This window comes from Saccopteryx bilineata, chromosome 2 (assembly GCF_036850765.1).
Source record: "Saccopteryx bilineata isolate mSacBil1 chromosome 2, mSacBil1_pri_phased_curated, whole genome shotgun sequence".
NCBI lineage: Eukaryota > Metazoa > Chordata > Mammalia > Chiroptera > Emballonuridae > Saccopteryx > Saccopteryx bilineata.
In genome coordinates, this window is record NC_089491.1 from 362,263,593 (window position 1) to 362,287,530 (window position 23,938).

At 41.4% G+C, this 23,938-nt stretch overlaps 1 protein-coding gene and 1 pseudogene across 2 annotated transcripts in view; one reads left to right on the forward strand and one right to left on the reverse strand.

Annotated features, from left to right (window-relative positions):
- Window positions 1-159: 159 nt before the first annotated feature.
- Window positions 160-5,069, reverse strand: LOC136324861 (galectin-1 pseudogene; annotated as a pseudogene).
- Window positions 5,070-14,749: 9,680 nt separating this feature from the next.
- The window catches only part of BLMH (bleomycin hydrolase), a 43,837-nt gene continuing 34,648 nt past the window's right edge, over window positions 14,750-23,938 (forward strand). Inside the window, exons 1-5 of one of the 2 annotated variants that reach the window (XM_066263129.1) lie at window positions 14,750-15,045; window positions 15,355-15,552; window positions 18,398-18,507; window positions 21,875-22,016; window positions 22,859-22,896. In XM_066263129.1, the coding sequence (XP_066119226.1) occupies window positions 15,033-15,045; window positions 15,355-15,552; window positions 18,398-18,507; window positions 21,875-22,016; window positions 22,859-22,896 (501 nt within the window). In that variant the 5' untranslated portion in view covers window positions 14,750-15,032. Of the gene's footprint in view, window positions 15,046-15,354; window positions 15,553-18,397; window positions 18,508-21,874; window positions 22,017-22,807; window positions 22,897-23,938 lie in introns of both variants that reach the window. The other variant, XM_066263128.1, reaches the window with a different exon arrangement.

The following is a 23,938-nucleotide window of genomic DNA, read 5'->3' on the forward strand; positions in this document are numbered from 1 at the left end:
ACCCCCATCCTAACAAGAGAGACCATTGCTTTCATCCATTTTTAGGGTGATATGCATGTTATTCTGTGAATGTGTTCAGTTTTACTTCGTGGGTTTTTTTCCCCCTCCCAGGGGGAACAAAGGCAGCTGACTTTACTGGAGGCTTTGGGTTGGTTGACCTCATTCAAAGGCCACACACATGATATCAAAGTCACCTTCTGCTGCAGGTAATTGATGGCCTCCAGGTTGAGGTGGTTGGGAACTTGAATGTGTATCCTTCTGGCAGCTTGATGATTGGGTCTACCTGATCAAAGGAGATACACACCTGTGACACTTCCAGGCTGGAAGGGGAAGGCAGACTACAGCTGCTTCAGCTCCCCACGTACTGCAGGCCCTGCTTCCATGCTGTTATATCCAATAGAGTTGATGTCCCTAAGCATATCTAAGCAAGAGTTGAAGTGCAGGCACACATTGTTGCCATCTTTTCCCAGGTTCAGCACAAAACTCTTGGCATTGGATGCCACCTTGCCCCCCACTTGGAGAAACTCCCCAGGTTTGAGATTCAGGTTGCTGACAATCAGACCACAAACTGTGACTGAGGACAAGAGAATGATCCTGGGGTCAGGGGCACCAGCTGTCCAAAGACTCCACTCAAGAGATCCAGTTTTACCTAACCAGATGTTGGTTCAGTAGATAGAGCATTGACCTGGGATGCTGAGCACCCAGGTTTGAAACTCCGAGGTTGCTGGCTTGAGGCCACAGGTCACTGGCTTGAAGCCCAAGATTTGCTGACTTGAGCAAGGGGTCAGTGGCTCAGCTGGAGCCCCACCTCCCGCCCCCATCAAGACACGTGTGAGAAGTAATCAGTGAACAACTAAAGTGCCACAACTATGAGTTGATGCTGTTCATTTCTACTCCTTTCTGTCTATCTCTCTCACTAAAATTTAAAAAAAATTAGAAAAAGAAATCCAGTTTTACTTCTGATGTATCATTCTTCTTGACAAAAGAAAGAAAATTAAAATTTTAAAAAGTACTAATTTTAAAAGCAAAACTGGAAATCTGGTAAGAAAATATTACAAAGGGTTTATATTGAAAAAAGTGGATTTCAGTCACCAGCTCCTGCATGTTAACTTTGAGATTTTTATGCTTTGCCTCAGGAAAAGTCTCTGAAAAGAGGACAAGAATGTCATGATTATTATATTTAAATATTTGCTTCAGATACTAAAGATTATAGTGCATAAACAAAAAAGAACTTAAAATAAAACTACGGGTTTATTCATTGCGGCTTTAAGCAAAGCTAGTCTAAAGCATTCTTAAAAGGAAGCCAGGGTCTATGGTCTCCAATGGTATTTAATTATTATTTTCTCAAAGGTCCAATTCCTCCTTTCTCATCTCTATCATTTCCTCTTCCATTTGCCCTTCTTTGCCTTTTATCTTCATTTCAGTCCTTCTCAAATTCCACAAAATTTAGGTTTAGGTTTTGGTAATCATCGTGTGGATGAAAAAGGGGCCACATACTAAACCTGACAAGCTCAGGGAGGTCTGCATGGAGGCAGCCTTACAAACTCAGAGACCTACAGTAACCACACAGGTTGATCTGAAATTAAAATCTTCTAAAACTAAAAACAGTTCATGGTGCGTAGTTATGTCCTAGGGCTTATTTTGTCCTAACAAAGGCCAATGTTACTTAACTGAGCCTGTCTGTTGTCTTTTTGTGTCTAAGATAACATATCTGATAACATGGCTTTGGACCGTCAGAGCAATCCCCTTTTCTGGACCCCTCAGCGCACAATCTCCCACCAGAACACAGAGCCCCTCATTGTTACTTTGTTCTTCTGTATACCATCTCTCTGGGCTGTAATTGTTGTTAGCTATCCTATACCTACCTATGTAAAAGAAGTATGTGTCCATATGCTTTACTTTTTATTCAGTCCTAGAGATCTGCCTGCTTTGCTTTCTCCTGCCTCCCTAATCTATTACCAATGAATTTCATGTAACCCCTTATGGCTTCCCTTTTGATTCTGATGTATAAAATAAATGGTGAAACTGGCATTTTCCGGAGCATTTTCTCAATCCCTTGAGATTTTGCTTTCTAGCAATTGTCATTAGTTTGGCTCGAATAAACTCATAAAGATTCTTACAGGTTTGGATATTTCTTACATTGACAATAAGTGCAAAGAGAAGCATTTTCAGAGTAGGCTAGCCAGGACTTCCTTGTGGCTAGATTTTCAGAGCATTTTATTAGTGCCTTACTTCGTTGTTTACAGGGATCTTCTCTTCTCCTGGGCAAAATGAAAGAAAAATGGAGGCTTTTTCCCTCATCTTTCAGAATAAGATCTCAACCTCTCAGTGTGCACAGCTGGCTCTCCATGTTTGGTCTCTGCCCTCGAGCTCTTTAGTTTCCATACAGAGACTTGCTGCTTTAAGATCTTTGCATAAACCATTACCTCCAAATAGAATGCCTTTCCTGTGATTATCACCTAACAAAGTCCTAACTGTCCCAAACTCAGGTGATCTGTCATTTCTTCCAAGAAGCTTTCCCTAAAGCTCCCAGTCTGATTTAGATATTCCGCTTCCATGCTCCACAGCACACCCTGCAAACCTCTACCAGAGAATAATGGTTACAGGGCATATTCATCCATTTCTTTTCGACACCACTGCTGCCTTCTTGATCCAGGTTACCATTCACCTTTCTCCTGGATAAAGTATAGTCTCTGAACAAGTCTCTCACTTCTATTACTGTCTCTCTTAAGTCCCTCATTTACACTGCAGCCACAGTGATCTCCTTTTGAAAATAAATTCATGTATACAAATATATAGATAATGCATAAATTAGGTATAACAGATAAAATAAACATCCACGTACCCATCACTGTTTAAGAAATAGAGTATTGCCTGTACCTTTGAAGCTGACTGTGTCTCTTTCCCAAAGACAAACAGCACCTTGAATTCGATGTGTAATACACTCATTTTTAAAAAGTTTCTTTTGCCATATATGTATATATCTCTCAACAATACATTATTTAATTTTCCTTGCTTTTGAACTTTAAAAAATGGCTGAATGCCATTTGCTTTGCAAATTGCTTTTAGCTCACAACATTATGTTTCTGAATTTCATCCATGTCGATTTGCACTTCTGTGTAGTATTCCATTATATGAATATGTCACAATTCATGCAAATTCTCATCAATAAACTATTGGATTTTTCCAGGTTGTATGCAATCACCAACAATGCTAAAATAAATAGTCTTGACTATGACTCCTAGTGCACGTATACAAAAATACCTCTAGGGCAGGGCTGTCTAACAGCACTTACGGTGATGATGAAATGTTCTATATAGCTATGCTGTCCATTATAGTAGCCACATGTAGTTACTGAGCACTTGGAATGTGACTGCTACAATTGAGAAAGTAAATTTTAATTGTATTTAATTTTAATTAATTTAAATGTAAATAGCCACAGTGGCTACTGGCTACCATACTGGACAGAGTAACTTTAGAATATGTACCCATGAACAAAGTTGCTAGCTTATAGAGTTTGTCATCTTTAACTTTGCAAGATGTTGAAAAATATTTTCCAAAATGTAATATTAATTTATACTCCCACAAGCAGTATGTAAGAATTCTCCATAGTACTTTTTAATGTCCACCTTTAAAATGTTTGCCTATCTAAATATAAAGTGGCATCATATTACAATTTTATTTTGCATTTCCATCATTACTATTTATTTGCCAATCCTACTTCAATTTTTTATGAAATGCCTGTTTAGTTCTTTCTTCCCCATTTCTCTATTGGGTTGTTTGTCCTTTTCCTATTTATATTTAGGTGTTCTTTATATCTTTAATGTTGTTTTTTTCTAATTAAATGTGTTGCAAATATCTGCCCTGTGTCCTTAAAAACATAAATAGATCATGTCCCTTTACTCCTTCCCATTGCACTGGAATAAAATCTAAACTTACTATGGTGTAGTAACATTATGGTTGACTCTCAACATCCATCCCATCCCCCTCCCAAACACCCCAACTCCCCTCCCCACACTCAGAAGAACCAATGCAGTTAGGGGAACCGATGACTGCAGTAGGGATAGGACTGACTGATACAGGACAAGCCCATTCCCCTAGCCAGTGATTGGCTTAGGAAAAGGCACATGACCTCATTTTGGACAATAAAGTTACTAAAATTTTTGAGAAAGATGGTCTTGACTCTTAGGAGAGGTGAAAAAAGCCAGACTTTTCCCCACTGAACTTGGAGGAGAAAGCATGAAGAGAACAGATCCAAGGATGGTGCCGACGCTGTGGGTAGCAGATCCCAGTGCCGTAAAGAAGCTGGGTTCTTTAGGATCTGTTGGGCACTGTTCGTTTCTATCCTGAGGCCTTTGCACTTGCTTTCCCCTCTTCTTGCAACTTTGTCCTTCTGACCCTCACAGGGCTGGATCTTTATTGCCATTCAATTTCAGCCTAAAAGGTCACTTCTTCAGAGGAGCTTTTTATATGACCACTATCCCTGGCCAGTCATTAAAACATTATGCTGTTTTATTTTTCTTCATACCACTGTTGGAATTATCTGCATTTATTTGTTTGTGATCTGTCTCCCCCACTAGAATGTAAGCACCAGGAGGGCAGGAACCTTATTTGTCTGGATTTCCTGTATATTTCTATACCTAATACAGTATCTCACGCATAGTAAATGCCCTGAATATTTTTTCCATTAATCAAAAAATAGTATTAATTTTCTTTTTTAAGCTCAAGGACTAATGTATTATTCATTTTTTATTTCAAGACATGATATCTGAGTTTTCATCAACCTAGCTCACACTGTTCAACTCCACCCAGGTGATTTCCTGAGACTTGAGTGGGCCCCCCAAACTTGTGGGCCCACTCAAGCCATTTCCAGTGGCTTTTTCATACAAATGGCCTGTCTTGGCTCATGCTTCAAACTTCTCTAAAATCTCTCAAAGAAGCAGCATCTATCCTCTGCATAGCCCATACCTCCTGCTAAGCGGCCCAAGCCTGGTACTAGCAGCTGCTAATCTTGGTTCACAGCATGGCTTCTCCTGGGCACCTCTAAGCCCAGCACAAGCGGCAGCCATCTGCACATTGCTCTGTAGCTTGTGCCAGGTGTCCCAGGCAGAGCACAGGCAGTGACTGACCTTGTATCTTCCAGAAGGTCCTGATAGATAGCCTCAGACCATGCCAGATTACAACCCTACCATCTCCACAAGGAACACACTCAGGAAGTAGGCTCAATGAGCACCAAAGTCCCATTGAAGCAAGTTCTGCTCCATAGGACTGACACCTGCACAACAGCTCCTTCACTAATGTTGCAGCCAGTCCTCAAAGCTCATCAGTCTGGGAGGCACTCTCTCCCAGTGATGCCAACAGCAATCAAGGATCAACTACAACTGGTCAGTGCACATAGTCCACATAGGTACCTGGTATGCCCAGCTTAGATGACTGGGGAGGCTGTACCACTGGGCCCTACAGGAAGCTTACTACACAAGGCCACTCTATCAAGTCTGGGAGGCATAGAAGCTTTACTTAATACAGAGAAACAAACACAGGGAACCTAAAACATAGAAATAAAAACAGGGAAGCAGCCAGGGAATACAAAGACAAGAAACATATCTCAAATGAGAGAACAGAATCTCTAGAAAAAGAACTAAAAAAATTAGAAATAAGCAATCTACTAGATACAGAATTCAAAGCACTGGTTATAAGGATGCTCAAGGAACTTAGTGAGAACTTTAACAAAGAAATAATAAGTGTAAAAAAGGACATAGAAACCATAAAAAAAGAACCAGTTAGAAATAACTGAAATGAAGAATAATTTACAGGAAATGAACAGTAGAGTAAATTAAGCTGAGAATCAAATCAGCAATTTGGAATATTAGGAAGCAAAAAACAACCAATTAGAACAACAAAAAGAAATAAAGAATTCAAAACAATGAAGATAGTGTAAAGGGCCTCTGGGACAACTTCAGGCATACCAACATTTGCATTATGGGGGTGCTAGAAGGAGAAGAGAGAATGCAAGAAATTTAAAACCTCTTTGAAAAAATAATGATAAAAAACTTTCCCTAACCTGGTGAAGGAAATAGACATATAAGTCCAGGAAGCACAGAGAATCCCAAACAAGATAAATCTGAAGAAGCCCACACCAAGATGTGTCATAATTAAAATGCCAGAATTTAAAGACAAAAAGAGAATCTTAAAAGCAGAGAGAGAGAAGCAGTTAGTTACCTACAAGGGAGATCCCATAAGATTGTCAGCTGATTTCTCAACAGAAACTTTGCAGGACAGAAGGGAATGGCAAGAAATATTCTAAGTGATGAAAAGCAAGGACCTATAACCAAGATTCCTCTACCCAGCAAAGCTATCATGTAGAATTGAAGGATATATAAAGAGCTTCCCAGATAAGAAAAGCTAAAAAAGTTCATCACCACCAAACCAGTATTACATGAAATGTTAAAGGATTTTTTTTTTTAATTTTTTCATTGAACTGAGAGAGAGAGAGAGAGAGAGAGAGAGAGGAAGGGAAGGAAGAAGGGGAGAAAAAAGAAAGAGAGAAAGAGAAAGAGAGAGAGAGAGGGAGAGAGCATCAACTCATTGTTCCATTTAGTTGTACATTAATTGACTGCTTCTTGTGCATGTCCCGATCAGGTATTGAACCTGTGATCTCAGGGCACTGGGATGATGCTTTATCCACTGAGCCACCAGGGCAGGGCTAAAGGGTCTACTTTAAAAAGAAGAAGAAAAGCCTGACCAGTGGTGGCACAGTGGATAGAGCAATGACCTGGGACACTGAGGACTGAGGTTTGAACCCTGAGGTCACCAGCTTGAGCATGGGCTCATCTGGCTTGAGCACAGGGTCACCAGTTTGAGTGAGGAATCATAGCCTGACCCCAAGGTTGCTGGCTTGAGCCCAAGATTGCTGGTTTGAGCAAGGGGTCACTGGCTCAGCTTGAGCCCCTGAGTCAATGCACATATAAGAAATAATCAATGAACAACTAAAGTGAGCAACTACAAGTTGATGCTTCTCATCTTTCTCCCTTTCTGTCTGTCTGTGTCTCTGGAAAAAGAAGGAGAAGAAGAAATAATAAAGACCAAAAATATGGCCTGAACTATGTTGGTGCAGTGGATGGAACGTTGGCCTGGAGCACTGAGGTTACTGGTTTGAAATCCTGGGTTTGCCTGGTCAAGGCATGTAAGAATGATTCTTGCTCCCTCTCTCTCTCCTTTCTAAAATCAATAAATAAAATATTTCAATAAAGACAAAAAATATGAACAATAAAATGACAACAAATACATATCTATTAACAATTGAATCTAAAAAAACACACAAAATAAACAAATAGGTAGAAACAGAACTCATAGATAGGGAACATTTTCATGGTTGCCAGATGGGAGGGAGTTGGGGAGAAAGGTGGAAAAGGTGAAGGAATTAAGAAGTACAAATTGGTTGTTACAGAATAGTCCTGGGGATATAAAGTGCAGCATAGGAAAATACTCAATAATATTATAATAACTGTGTATAGTGTCAGATGGGTACGAGACTTATCAGGATGATCACTGAGTAAGTTATATAATGTCTAATCACTGGTCGTACACCTAAAACTAATATAATATTTTATGTTAACTATAATTGAAAACTAAAAAATGATTAAAGAAAAATAAAAAAATAAAAAGGAACATATGCAATTCTTGACAAATGTTAATCATTGTAAAGGCTTCATTTCACATTGCTTCAAATTTTGTTCATACAATAAAGTGTTATAAATAGTTTATCATGAATGATTTCAAATTTGCATAATTTGAATGCTCATAAAACTTGGCCAGACTTTCTCATTGTTTCTGAATCATACTCAGGCTCATTCATACCTCCTTGACTCTGTATATATGCTGTTTCCTCTATCAGGCATGCTCTATGAATTTCTAGCACCTAGCACAGTGAATGGCAAAAATGTCATATCTATAGGTAGAAATAATAATTGCTGGTATAACAATGTTATTCTAGAACATTTGAAAAAAAGTTTTTAAACCCAGACATAATTTACAATGAATGTAAGATATGTCAAAACTCTTAAAATCAGAATCTGAAGTTCTCTGAGCAGAACAAGGGTTGGTTAAGCCCACATGGAGTATAGCAATGGCAGGGAAGGCAGGAGAAGTGCTGATGCGGCCAGTGACCAACAGTCATATAGGTGTATGCCACAATCTGGAGGAAAATTACAGTGAAGGGATATAAGCTCCTGTGGGCCCAGCAAGTCCCAGGATTCAGCATCTGAAAGCCTTGGTGGAGTCAGCTCCTCTGGCTTCACTTATCCCAGGGAGGCAGGAATTAGGGGCTAAGAGTAGGGATGAGAGTGGAAGGAGAGAAGTAGCACTCTCAAACTGCACCTGAGTCACCCGACCTCAGGAGTTTAGAAACTCAGGTATCTACAGGTAATAAATGTAAATGAGTTCAGTAAGCTAGATATAAAAAAAAATTAGGTGAGCCCTATTGGCTTGTTTTCTCCCCGCCGGGCCTGTTGTGCCTATCACAGAACGATGGCCAACCTGATACCCTGAGGAGATCCTAACCTGTTTCCTGTTGGTTCTTTTATTGTTTCTCTTCACTTCTTTTTAATTTTTATTTTTTTATTCATTTTAGAGAGGAGAGGGAGAGACAGAGAGAGAGAGAGAGAGAGAGAGAAGGGGGGAGGAGCTGGAAGCATCAATTCCCATATGTGCCTTGACCAGGCAAGCCCAGGGTTTCGAACTGGCAACCTCAGCATTTCCAGGTCGACGCTTTATCCACTGCGCCACCACAGGTCAGGTGTTTCTCTTCACTTTTGATGAAGAAATGACTACCATGAAAAAACAACAATATATTTTTTTCAATACTTTCCAGTAAAGCCAACAACTCAGATTTGCATTCAAAATTTTCCAATTCTAAATACTGGCTCAACAGTGTTAAAACACCTTGCAGGCCAAACAATACCTCCAGGTGCCAAATTTGGCCCAGCAGGACACTGATGTGTGACCTAAATTTCTGCTGAACTATCAGGAGTGTGTGTGTGTGTGTGTGTGTGTGTGTGTGTGTGTGTGTGAGAGAGAGAGAGAGAGAGAGAGAGAGAGAGAGAGAAGAAAGAAAGAGACAGAGACACACAGAAAGGGAGGGGTGAGAAGCATCAACTCGTAGTTGTGGCACCTTAGTTGTTCATTAATTGCTTTCTCATATGTGCCTTGACTGGGGGGCTCCAGTTGAGTCAGTGACCCCTTGGTCAAGCCAGCAACCTTCGGTCTCAAGCCAGTGACCATGGGGTCATGTCTATGATCCCACACTCAAGCCAGAGACCCTGTGCTCAAGCCAGCCTCCTCGGGGTTTCGAATCTGGGTCCTCAGTGTCCCAGACCAATGCTCTATCCACTACATCACCACCTGGTCAGGCAGGAGGCTTTCTGACCAAAGCAAATCTCAGAGTTAATTGGGGCAACACTTAAATGTGAATGTTTCATAGAATTGCAGAATATTTGTGTTAGGGTCTAGTCCAGACTTCCACCCAACATAAAAATTTGGTCTTTGCCATCAAAGTAGAAGTGGTTGGCCAACATATGTCAAAGACTGGTGGACAGCAAAGGAGGGGGTCACAGGATCGCCTGTTTGCTTTAAATGGGGATAGCCTCATGGAAGCATTAGGTAGAGGTACATCTGCAATGGCAGTTGATGCCACTTCATAGGATTTATAAAGATTTTCTTTTGTATTATTGTGGATTTTATATTAGAATTCTGTTTCTGGTTGCTTTGTTTCATAAGGTGTAACAGCCCCCCCAAAAAAAATTTCTGGATGGAGTTAGAGCAGCAATTTTCAACCTTTCTCATCTCATGGCATGCAAACTATTTACCAAAATTCTGCAGCACATCAATATTGGCAGTCTGACCCCCCAAAAGGTATAATTTTGATTCATTCACATCTTTGGCTATGTTATGTTGACTACTGTCATTTTTTTTATTTGACAATCTAAGGGAAAAGAGGTCAGTGCCCCTGACTAAATAGTCAGGTGTTACATGTTTTAAAAATTCTTGCTGCACACTGATTGAAAACCACTGAATTAGAGGGGTAGGTCCTAAGAATTTTATTCTTAGAGAAATATTTTCCTGGGTGAGTCATTTGGGGTAAAACCTACTAGGAGCCTGACCTGTGGTGGCGCAGTGGATAAAGCGTCGACCTGGAAATGCTGAGGTCGCCGGTTCGAAACCCTGGGCTTGCCTGGTCAAGGCACATATGGGAGTTGATGCTTCCAGCTCCTCCCCCCTTCTCTCTCTCTTTCTCTCTCTCTCTCTCTCTCTCTCCTCTCTAAAATGAATAAAAAAAAAAAAAAAAAAAAAAAAAACCTACTAGGAAACCAGTTTTTTTCTCCATCTCCTCTTTGTGCCCACATGAGGGTTGAGTGCGTGGGTGTGAGTTGGTAGGTGGAAAGCTGGTACAAAGGGTGTCACTCTGACAATGAGGGCAGAGCAAAGACTGGCATGGTGATGATGATAGGAATCTCTGATAATGGGGTGGGGACATGTAATCATCAGCACGTAGAGGGTAGCTGCGGCTGCAAAACTGGTCCCCTCCACCTCCCCAGTGATTCATTCCATCCCTTTTTTCCCGGGTTCTTATTCTAGCAATATATTTAGTATCATATAATATATTTAATCTCTCATTTGTTCTGGTTCCTGCTCTTCTTCCTCTAGGGAGACATGGTTTCCTTTTCTTCGAAAAGGGTAGTCCTGATATTTCCTTTCCTCTCAACTTACTGTAGTGTGGCTTCTGCCAACCCTGCCCCTCCATGGAAGCTGCCCCCTCTAAGGTCACCTCTTACCCAGTTTGCCAAACTTAATCTTACTTTTCTAAAGCTTTCAGTTCCAGTGACCATCTTCTCCTTACCTTCCCGAGATTCCAGAACATAACTCTCCAGGTCTTCTACCTCTCTGACCGCTGTACCCTTTTCTCAGGCCCTTTGCCTTCATCCGTTTTTTTAAATGTTACTCTTTCCAGGTCTAATGCTACCCCCATGTGGCATCTTTGTAAGAAGTAGTAAAAGGTACACCATACTGACTAGGCACAGCCCGGGCCAGGGTACACGGCTTGGCAAGCAGACCTTGAACTGGGTTTCAGGCCCTGTTCACCCCACTCAGCCTGGCACCCTTGTGCTGTGAACACCCTGTACAACTGCACGCAGCTGCCGGGGGTGCTATTCTCAGTCCTCATCTTTTTTTTTTTTGCTTTACTCTCTTTCCCTCTGCAAACTTGTTGCTTTCATTGTTCCAAGACCTCTGTGTCCTACTTAATCTCTAGACACCTTTTTAATTTTTATTTATTTATTTATTTATTTATTTATTTTCAGAGACAAAGCGAGAGTCAGAGAGAGGGATAGATAGGGACAGACAGACAGGAAATGAAGAGAAATGAGAAGCATCAAACATCAATTTTTTGTTGCAACACCTTAGTTGTTCATTGATTGCTTTCTCATATGTGCCTTGACCATGGGCCTTCAGCAGACCGAGTAACCCCTTGCTCAAGCCAGCGACCTTGGATCCAAGCTGGTGAGCTTTTTTGCTCACACCACATGAGCCCGTTCTCAAGCTGGTGACCTCAGGGTCTCAAACCTAGGTCTTCCGCATTCCAGTCCCACACTCTATCCACTGCACCACTGCCTGGTCAGGCTCTAGACACCTTTTTAATTGGCCTCCTGGACTTCTCTTCCTGGGTGTCCTGAGAGAACTCTGAACTTGCCAAGGCCCAAAGTGAATTCATTATCTGCTCATTCACATACTCCCAAACATGCCTATTTTTCTGTATTCCTTCTGTTGGTGGATGATATCTCACCATCCATCCTGTCATTCAACTGAAAACCCCCAGATTATCTGTGCCTCTTCCCTCTCCACAGTTGAAGACTTTTTTTTAAAATTTTTATTAATTTTAATGGGGTGACATTAATAAATCAGGGTACATATATTCAAAGAAAACATGTCCAGGTTATCTTGAGTTTAAGACTTTTGTCATTTCCCAAAGGGACTACTGGCACAGCCTTCTCTCTAGTTTCCCTATCTCTAAAATCTTTCTCCTCCCACTGCTGTTGGGAGGATGCAGATAAAACCTTTCATATCCTCACCTAAACCTACCTTTCCAGTCCTATACCTTGCCCCTGATCTCAACACCTTCCTTGCTCTTAACCACATCAAACTATGAGGCACAGTTTCTTGAACATGATTTCATCATGTGCTTTAATTCCTCTGTGCCTTTGCTAGAGGCTTATACGCCTTTCTTCTGGGGTGTTTTTTTCCTTGTAAAAGCTCATCCATTCTTTAAGATTATACTTACTTCTCACCTCTTTTTTCAGGCACCTGTAGCCCTAGTTAACGGCTTAACTCCTTACTGTTTCTATAGCACTACTTGTATGCTAGAACAGGTTGTCTAAAGTTATTGCATTCATTTCTATTACATTGTGAATTTCTTAAGGGCAAGATAAGGCTTTGTTAGTCTCCATATCATCAACAGCTTACCCGGTGCCTGGTATACAGTAGATATTGAATAAAATGTTATTAGTTGAATTGGACAGTGTAAAGCCAGTATACACAGCCATCTTCACAGCCACCGGCCCATGCAGGTTCGCATTGGATTCAGACAGACGGTAATGAAACAATTGAGCCACGAACTGGAGGGCCATTATCTTTCATCCTAGCTTGCACCCGGAGGGCAAGTAAAAACACACACTGGGCTCCAAAACCCACTCATTCAGCACTCACAAAGCTACCGACTTATCTGAGCTTCCTAGAATCAAAGGTTTCTAGCTCACTAGTCTCATTCTCCTTTGTTCCCCATCTCCTTCTCTCTACACAAACTGCACTAACTGGCTTCTCTTTCAGCACTCCACCATCTTGGCTGCCTCTCCTCTCCTCCACGTGGTCTTACTCTGCTCTCCAACCTGCTCTCTGCTCTAATGCTAATCTCAGGAACCTAGAGAGCAAGCTTCCGGTCTGCCCCATTTTATAGTGCAGAAATCAAAACCTTTAATCAATATACAAAATAGGGAAGTCTCTAATACAAAGTCACTTATCTGAGGCATGATGGGATTGCACCACCCCACATCAAAAAGGGTGGAAAAGGCTTAGTCCTAAAACCAAGCCCCAGGCTACAAGGATCCTGCCTGCCCACAGCCCGCCCCCAACACACGTTAATATCACCTGGGCGATGGGCTTCCATGTGGGCAGCGCCATCCTTAACAAAGTGGGCATAATATATTTTATCTGCCCAACAGACAGAATGCTTGAATATCATTTTGTGAAAGAACTAATGATTTCTTTCAGTGTAATTTTCAGCCTGAGATAAGTAGATCTCAAAACAGAACAGTTACTGAGCCCTGTTGGAGATATTTGCTATGTCACATCCCTCAAACATTAGCTAAGGTCTCTCTAGGGACATAGAGATTGATTTCTCAAATGATGGATTGGTGTCTGAGTATCAATTTTTCCAGATATTAGAGTTCCTTAGAACTAGGGTCTAGATTCTAGGTTCCACAAAAAGACTCTCACTATTGTGAATAGCAGAGTAAGGGTTTTCCGTGATAAGGAAGAATACATGTATCTGTTTTATCACCTGTGGGTCCCACCCCAGTAACTCACTAAGGGTTAAGATTTCAGGGCACTGAGGCTGGTGGCGCAGTGGATAGAATACTGGACTGGGACCCAGAGGACCCAGGTTCGAAACCCTGAGGTTGCCGGCTTTAGCACGGGCTCACTAGTTTTGAGTGTGGGATCATAGATGTGACCCCATGGTCGCTGGCTTGAGCCCAAAGGTCCCAGGCTTGAAGCCCAAGGTCACTGGTTTGAGCAAGGGATCACTTGCTCTGCTGCAGCCCCCAGGTCAAGGCACATATGAGAAAGCAATCAATGAACAACTAAGGTGCTGCATCTGTCTCCCTGTCTATACCTATCTGTCCCTCTCTCTGTCCCTGCCTCAGTCGCGAAAAAAGGGGAAAAAAAAGGATTTTAGGGCACAAAACACAGTATAAAAGGACTTCACAATCTCAAAATCTTGGAAAACATCCGAGTTATCTTAATAGCTTGGGGGCTGAGCGCGGCAGGGGTTCATTTGTAGGTTTTGTAGAGCGTCTGGCAAAACAGCGTCGTTTGCAAAACACCATTGATGCTTAAGGCTGCCCTCTGTCACTCCCTTTAAACCCCACAGTACATGCTGGGCTAAGTAGGAGACCCTTACCAATTCCATGAAGCCCAGAATGGGTAGTTTTCCTGAAATTTGCATATGGGGTATTTGTAGAACCGTGGTAGTAGCTTCTGAGAGGGTGGGGAAGAACTTGGTACCAATTTCCCCTCAAATACAAGAACTTGGTTCTGACTAGAAAGAACCCAAGCAACAAGTTGCCACTGAAAATGCAGCGATGGGTCAGCAAAGGACGCCTCCATATAGGAAGAGCCTTTGGGTGCATCTTTTGTGGCGAGTCGTCCTAAGCCCTGTACTTAATATGCGGCCCCTTTACTTCGTCCTATGCTACGCCTTTTGGATTCTTTAAAGGCTTAATAGAGTCAATACCCTAAAGCGAGAGTATTCGGGCTTTGGACCAGCACGGAACTTCTCAGGTTCCCCACTGGAGCTGGCCTGTTCCTAGTATGGTGCCCCCGTGGCCTGGAAGTGGCATCACAGCTGGCCCAGGGCGCCGACGCCGCCCGGGTACTGTGGGCAGCGGAGAGGCAGCGGGGGCCACCCGGGCGGGGACGCCAGCAAGACAGACCACGTCAGCGAGCCCGCCCCCGTCAGTCCGCCCCAGAGCGCCGCGGGCCCCGCCGGCGCTGACTCAGCAACGCGAGGGAGGGAGTTTTGTCCCTCCACGGACCCCGTTTCTCTCGGCCTCAGCACTCCTCCGCCTCCCAGCACGTTTCCTCTTTCCGGCGCTCCGAGTGCCAGAGGCAGGTCGGAAGTCTTAGGCAGTGATCCACTGTGCAACCCGGTTGCTCGCCTGAGGACCCCGAAAACTACCATTCTTCAACCGGGCAGCTTGGGCGCCATGAACAGCGCGGGTGAGGCGCCGCTCTTCCCCGCCGGGACCTCTCTCGTTGGCTCCGCTGCGCGCCGGAGGACCGGCAGCAGGGCAGGGCCAGGGCTGGGACCTGGGGGGTTGGCGGAGATGGAGCGCTTTGGGCGGGCTAGAGCGGCCTGGGGAAAGACAGCTTAGGGGGCGGGGGGCGGAGGACGCCGGCAAAGGGCTTCTCCACTACCACAGTCATCTCAGCATGCTATTACAAAGTTAAGAGCCAAGGTACAGGAGTCCTGGATTATCCTTCTTCAACCCCTTTTTGGTGTTGTAATCCCATTTGGTCTTCCAACAGGACTAAATTCGGAGAAAGTAGCTGCTCTGATTCAGAAACTGAATTCTGACCCTCAGTTCGTGCTTGCCCAGAATGTCGGGACCACCCACGACCTGCTGGACATCTGTCTGAAGAGGGCCACAGTGCAGAGGGCTCAGCATGTGTTCCAGCACGTTGTGCCTCAGGAAGGCAAGCCGGTCACCAACCAGAAGTGCTCAGGTGAACTTTTAAAACTTCCTGCACACTTTACTTGACCTCCTGACTGTCCTGTTTTAAGAAGAGTCTAGGGGAGCAGAGGTTTGTATTGAAAGAACTGGTGGTAAATTCCTGGAGAATAGGCCCAAGTAAAGGCAGATTCGAGAACATTACTTTGTGATTTTTTTTTGGTGCTCTATGGCTTGTTAGTGTATTTTATTTGAGTCCTAAAGTGACACACCCGTGGTTTTATCTGTTTGAATGTAATACACTGTACTACTCTATGCTGAAGTTAAGTGATTGTATGCATCCCCGTGTCTTGGACATAGATGCTCTTGGTACAAAACAGACCATGCAAAAACATTCATTTCCTAGAGGACTCCCTAAAATTGCATTAAAGGTCATATCAAGTGTATAAAATAAAAAAGACACCATGTAATCTCATCAACATGCCAACAAATGTTACTTTTAAATATACTTAGTGGTTGCAACTTGGGCAGATGTTGGCTCAGTTACCAATAGACCAGTTTACAATACAGAAAACCTTTTAGTTCTCCTGTCTTACTGGTCAGGAGCTCTCGTTTTCCTGTCTGCTATCTAGAACCACTGTCAGAAAAACAGCCACAGTGAAAGGAATCTAAATGAGAAGGACATTCTCATGATAAAATTTTACTGAATGGAAGTTTTAAGGCTATTTGAAAACAATTCCCAATCTTTGTTATTTTGACAAATTAGTGCTTGCTTAGAGCCAGTAAGAACTCACACTGTACATTTAACATGGATATATTTTATTACATGTAAATTATACCTCCATAAAGTTGACTTTTAAATTTTAAGGGAAAAATTAGGACCTTAAAGTAATGAATACGTATTTTGCTGCAATAGGAGGTGCTTCGGTGGTATGGACTGTCGAGCTACAAATTATATAATTAGTAATGTAACATTGGCCCTACATAATTTAGATTGCAGTGACCTCTTAGGGAAAAGCCTGAAAATGTTTATTTGGAAGAGAACAGGTCTTATATATTCTGTAGTGTCACTTTTACACATGAGTTATAATTTATTTTCATGCAGTTTTTACATTAACAGTTCATGCAGATTCCCACAATGGAAAATAATATAGTAGATATGAGAAAGGTGGCGTACAGATAAACACAAGGTAAAGATGAGGTATACCAACTCAGTAATGACTCATGAAAACACTATAGTTACTTACTTTTATTATTATTATTTTCTTGTTATAAAGTCACTTGTTCAGTGAAGAATATTTGCAAAATACCAACAAGTAAATATTTTTTTCTGTTAGGTCTTTGTTCTGTGTGAGTGGGTAACATGAATGGATCCTCAAATATTGTTAGGTAGTCGACCGACCTTTTTTACTTACTGGTATATTGTGAACATATTTTCATATTAGTAAAAGTTATTCTCAAATAAAAGTTATTTTTCCCCTCTGAATTTTCCTCAGAAAAGAGTTACTCCATATTTGAGGCCTTACGAAGACTTCTATAGTGAGCACTCTCAGTTTATTTATTTTGAAGTAAAGCACAATTTCATAAAGTCATTACTCTAAAATGACATCCATTCATGCTGGTTTTGGATGCTTATAGAGATCAATTGATTGAACCCATTTTTAAAATTTTGAGCTCAGTATATTCCTGGATATTGTAAAATAGGCCTTCTGAAATAAAGATCGCTTAAGTCAGTACAGGAAATGATGACATTAGAGTTTGTGATTCACTAACAGAACAAACGAATGTGATTGTATAGTTCAGGTGTGGCATTAAATGTTTAGGGGTAGCATCATGCATGGATTCAAAAATTGCATCTAGTATGTGATCCAGACATATACTAGGTGGAAGAAAAATGATATGTTCTGATTGAAAGAATAGATCTTACCATGGCAAAGGCTCTGGTGCCAAGATGCATGCGGTATTTTAGTTCTCATTGTGAGAAGGGAGATTTACTTATGTTAGGGTTACCTTATATTGAAGCACATACTGTATATTCCAGATTAAATGGTAGGGTCTTTTTAAAGCTTTGATCACGTACTGCTAAATTGCCCTCAGATATTTAGTACTTGTTTAGATTATTATCCAAAGTATATCATAATGCTGTTTCTCCAAGTCCTTGCCGGTATTAGGCACTATAAAATTTTTTAAATTATAAATTAAAAAAAAAAATGTTTTCCCACTTAACAGGTGTCTTATAATGAACTTAAAATTTTTTTTGGTCACCACTTGTATTTTTTGGCCATTAAATTATCTATTTATGATCTCTGCTCATGTTTATCAGTATTTCAAATGTGATTTTCTTAGGTGGTTTATAATAGATTCTTTATATGATATGTAGAGATTTTTTTATATGTTAAAAATATTAGCCTGACTAGTGGTGGTGCAGTGGATAGAGCATCAACCTGGGACATGGAGGGTCCCAGGTTCAAAACCCCAAGGTTCCTGACTTGAGCCCAAGCTCATCCAGCTTGAGCATGGGGTCGCTGGCTTGAGCCCCCAAGGTTGCTGGCTTAAGCAAGGGGTCACTGGCTCAGCTTGAGCCCCCCAGTCAAGGCATGTGAGAAGCTATCATTGAACAACTAAAGTGATGCAACTATGAATTGATACTTCTCTCTCCCTTCCTGTCCATCTGACTGTCTTTGTATCTCTCTGACTAAAAAAAAAGAATATTATACCTTTGCATAATTACATAGTACAAATAGTAATCATTACTTGTTTTTTTTTTTTTTTAAACTTTTCCTCTTTTTCTGATGTAGTCTTAAATTGTCCAAGATATTGTCATGGCTTCATTGTTGGGAAATACAATGCAATCTGTGTGAACACACATTATAATTTCCTTGTTTGCTTTCTTGTTTCAGGGCGATGCTGGATCTTTTCTTGTCTGAACGTTATGAGACTTCCATTCATGAAAAAATTAAATGTTGAAGAATTTGAGTTTAGCCAATCTTACCTCTTTTTCTGGGACAAGGTATGGGACTGATCTTGAGAGTCTTTTTATTTTATTATGAATCTTAAGAAGGACTGTCTCTTTATTTCTTGCTTTTCAAGTTGTAGTCCTACTTCTGTTTGTAGATGTGGCAACATTTATTCTGATTTCCACAGTATCCAAAGTTGACTTTTTCAAATGCAGAACTGGTTTGGTTGGTAGGTGGCTAGGTTTGAGAGAGAGAAGGAGTGAGAGAGAGACCGGAAGGGAGAGAGATGAGAAGCATCAACTTGTTCTGGCACTTTAGTTGTTCATTGATTGCTTTTTCATATGTACCTTGAGTGAGGGGCGCCAGCTGAGCCAGTGATCCCTTGCTCAAGCCAGTGACCTTGGGCTTTAAGCGGGCAACCTTTGGGCTCAAGCCAGCGACCATGGCATCATATCTATGATCCCATGCTCAAGCTGACGACCCTGCGCTCAAGCTGGTGAGCCCACGCTTAGGCCGGCAACCTCGAGGTTTCAAACCTGGGTCCTCAGTGTCCCACGTCGACACCCTATCCACTGCACCACCGCCTGGTCAGGTGGTAGGTGGCTGGGTTTTGCAATGAAATAATAAAGTCTGTTTCCTTGTTCTTTCTTATTTAAATTTTATTATTTTGTTTTGAATAATTTCTTTTAGCTTTTTTATTTTGATTATTTGGTTTTTCTGGGACCTAATTCCCCCTTCTCTGGGTAATACTTAACTGAAAACAGTATATTTCATTCAATTTTTTAACTCTTTAAAATGTATATTATGTAAGTGTCTATTAGATGTTTATTGATTGAAGGCTTTAAATACCAGATATTCTTTTCTTTTTTCTTTTTCTTTTTTTTTGTATTTTTCTGAAGTCAGAAATGGGGAGGCAGTCAGACAGACAGATTCCCACATGCGCCCGACCGGGATCCACCTGGCATGCCCACCAGGGAGCGATGCTCTGTTGCAACCAGAGCCATTCTAGCGCCTGAGGCAGAGGCCATGGAGGCATCCTCAGCGCCCCGGCCAACTTTGCTCCAATGGAGCCTCAGCTGCAGGAGGGGAAGAGAGAGACAGAAAGGAAGAAGAGGGGGAGGGGTGGAGAAGCAGATGGGCACTTCTCCTGTGTGCTCTGGCTGGGAATCAAACCCAGGACTCCTGCACGCCAGGCCAACACTCTACTTCTGAGACAACCGGCCAGGGCCCAGATTTTATTTTCAAAATAAAGCAATGTCTTGTTTCAGATAAAATATTGGAATATGTACCCACAAATATAAGAAGAAACTAAATATTTTTATGAGGCTAGATACTGATAGTTAGTTTAAAATACCTACTATATACATCTGAAACTAATATGTCAATTATGCCTCAATAAAAAAAAGCAAATAAAACCCCATCTGAAACTAAAATGTCAATTATATGTATTCAAAAAAAGAAAACTAGTATGTTATGTCTACAGTAGTTCTAAGACTCCTGTTTATAATGCAAATAAAGGTATTAGCTCTCTCTTTTTTATTTTTTATTTATTTATTTATTTTACTTATTTTTTTGTATTTTTCTGAAGCTGGAAACGGGGATAGACAGTCAGACAGACTCCCGCATGCGCCCAACCGGGATCCACCTGGCACGCTCACCAGGGGGCAACGCTCTGCCCACCAGGGGGCGATGCTCTGCCCCTCTGGGGCGTCGCTCTGTCACAACCAGAGCCACTCCAGGTCTGGGGCAGAGGCCAAGGAACCATCCCCAGTGCCCGGGCCATCTTTGCTCCAATGGAGCCTCGCTGCGGGAGGGGAAGAGAGAGACAGAGAAGAAGGAGAGGGGAAGGGGTGGAGAAGCAGATGAGCGCCTCTCCTGTGTGCCCTGGCTGGGAATTGAACATGGGACTTCTGCATGCCAGGCCAATGCTCTACCACTGAGCCAACCGGCCAGGGCCTATCTCTTTTTTATTTTTTAACAGAGACAGAGAGTCAGAGAGAGGGATAGATAGACAGGAACGAAGAGAGATGAGAAGCATCAATCATTAGTTTTTCGTTGCGACACCTTAGTTGTTCATTGATTGCTTTATCATATGTGCCTTGACCGTGGGGCTACAGCAGACCGAGTAACCCCTTGCTCAAGCCAGCGACCTTGAGATAAAGCTGGTGAGCTTTGCTCAAACCAGACGAGCCTGTGCTCAAGCTGGCGACCTCGGGGTCTTGAACCTGAGTCCTCCATATCCCAGTCCAATGCTCTATCCACTGCGCCACCGCCTGGTCAGGCTCTTTTTTTTTTTTTTGTCAGGCAATCCCCAGGTTATGAATGAGATAGGTTCTGTAGGTTCTTAAGTTGAATTTCTTGTAAGTTGGAACAGGTACATTTACCTATTAAATGCAACTTGGACAGATGTTTGTCTTAACATAGTATTTATTTTTTACCTTTCTCTGCATCTAAATGCATAAGCATTTTCAAATATAACCTTAAACAATCTTGGATTGTTAGGATGGGACTGGTGTTAGAGAGTCAGGATTTGATTCTGCTGTAGGAGTCAGTTTCCTAAAATGGGCATAAAGGGAGGTTTGTACAGAGCTTTTCTTTTTCTCATGATAAATGGCTCTGTAGCATCTCAGGCCTTCAGTATCCATATGATAAACATTGGTGAACCTTTTTGTATCAAGATCTTGCTCCTCTAACTTTGCCATTTCTGTTTCTTTTTTTTTTTTTGTAAACCATTTCTGTTTCAATAAGACAAAGAGCGTCAGCTAACTCTTTTTTAAATTTATTTTAATTTTTTTAGTGAGAGAGATGCAGGAGCAGGGGGAGAGAGATGAGAAGCATCAACTCATAGTTGAGTCCCTTTAGTCCAATGATTGCTTCTCATAACGTGACTTGACCAGGGGCTCAAGCTGAGCCCATGACCCCTCACTCAGACCAGTGACCTTGGGCTGAAGCTAGCAACTGTGGGATCATATTGATGATCCCATGCTCAAGCCAGAGACCCTGCTCTCAAACTGGTGAGCCTATGTTCAAGCCAGATGAGCCTGTGCTCAAGCTGGCAACCTCGGGGTTTCAAACCTGAGACCTCAGCATCCCAGGTTGATGCTCTATCAATGGCACCACCACTGGTCAGGCATCCGTTAGCTCTTTTGTAGAAAACTTTCGGTTCTGGAGTTTCTAGGTCCCTGTTTTCTTCCCTAAATGCTACTGTAGTTCCATAAGGTGTTCATTGGTTAGTTCTTTGCCATGGGAGTTGAGTAACTCTGACCATAGAGTCTCTGGACTCATTTTCACTAATGTCCAACTGCAGTTGATTACCAGTAGCCCTTAACGCTGCTCCGTTCGTAAGTACGAGTTGTAAGTAGGTTGGATGTTTGTAACTTAGGGGGCTTACTATAATTGTGTTTAACTTCTCTATTCTAGGTTGAACGCTGTTACTATTTCTTAAATGCTTTTGTGGACACTGCCCAAAAAAAGGAGCCTGAGGATGGAAGGCTGGTGCAATATTTGCTTACAAATCCTGCAAACGATGGTGGACAATGGGATATGCTTGTCAATATTGTTGGTAAGAGCCTTTCTGTAATGGAAATGAAACAGCATGATTAAGCAAGGCTCTGTAGTTAGGCATAGGCCATTTCTTTGGTGGTTATGTACAGAGTAGAATTGGTCTCCCAGAATGGTACGTAGTTAGCCCTAAGAACTTTTATTTCACATTCTTACCTATAAAGTGCCTTTATTAAACGAGAGGTAAAGAGATATGTACTGTGAAGGGTGGGTTAAAAAAGAAAAGGTTGTATTAACTAGAACTAACTTGAATGCAAAAGCTTATTTCTTATGAATTGATATAATGAAGAAAGAAACACATTGAAACTGCAACTGTTTGAAAATGTCCTCATTCTAAAAAGTTGTCTTTTGAGAAAACCTGATTATGTTGAGCACTTTGCAAAATATGGTAGATAAAAAGAATAGAATTAAATCAAAGATAGATGGATAAATATGGAGGTTAAATAACCTGTTTAGCCTGACCTGTGGTGATGCAGTGGATAAAGCATCAACCTAGAAACGCTGAGGTTGCCGGTTCAAAACCCTGGGCTTGCCTGGTCAAGGCACATATGGGAGTTGATGCTTTCTGCTCCTCCCCCCTTCTCTCTCTCTCACCCCTCTCTATAATGAATAAATAAAATCTTTAAAAAAAAATAATAACCTGTTTAATTTTATGAAGCATAAAATTGTTAAGTTTTCTGAATTAGAACAACAAAATAGGGCCTAGTTTTTAAAGCAATAGCTATTTTTTCCAGGGTTCAGTGCTGGAGTTTACTTTTACCTTCTTGAACACTAAAATTTATTTTATTTTAGAAAAATATGGTGTTGTTCCTAAGAAGTGTTTCCCTGAATCTCATTCAACAGAGGCAACCAGAAGGATGAATGATATTCTGAATCACAAGGTACAGCATATGGAGCAGGTTTGGATGGAATTTACTGTACTTAGCTTAAAACTTCTTACTTTCCAGGGGGATTTCTGAGCTTTTCAGTGTACATAGTTTATGTACAAGATTGCTAACCAGTGTCTCTCAAAAGCAATTGAGATTAGGTGTTTTTTTTTTAACTTTTCTCTTTTTATTTCTATTAGGTTTAATGTTTTCTTCTGGTAGTCAGGAAAGAAAGTTCTGTGTTCAGCTAATATGGAGAAGCACACTGGGTACTGTGCCTCTCACTTGGTTCTAGTGGAGGTGGGCTGGGACAGCTTTATATACTAATAAATCTACAAAGAAAGAGGCTTCCCCAAGCCACATCAGTAGAGTTTGTTCCTACACTAAAGATTTGATGTAGTCATTGAACTGCTTTTTATTGCTTCATTTGTCTTAATAAATCATCCTCTCTTCTTGATGTAACCCATTTCCCAAGGAGGACTATAAATCCTATAGGGATGTTTCTTTGTCAGCCAGACATCTTTTTTGAGAACTGGGAGTTGTAGATCATTAATAGTATAGCACTGAGTTCTCTTTCAGACAAGAGCAAAATTCTCTAGCATTGTGGTTAGATTTCACATTCACCTTTATCTTTGGCACTTCTAAAAATAGAAAATAACAAAAGTGAAAACTATTGGGGGATGGCATAGCCATGGTTCTAATGATTTGGCAGAGAAATAGACAACCAATTAAAATTCTAAATCAAAATCTTTGAGAGTGCCTTAATGGCATAATCATCTTAAGTCTGCTGTTTATCCTAAGGATCACAGGCATTATGGAATTAGATGTTTTCCCCATACCCAGGCATGTACTGTCACAGAGGGTACCGTCTGTTTCAGAGTAGAAGCTGTTCTTCTAGAAGTCTGGGAATAATCCATGATTTTTTCTTATTTATGAAAAGTGTTTTTAGTTCTGTGTTCAAGTAGACTGGGGAAAAACACATTTGCTTTTATGAACTTTGCCCTGGGTCTTGGCTGAGATATACTTTAAAATAGAACTAGTATTGGTCTGTTAGTCT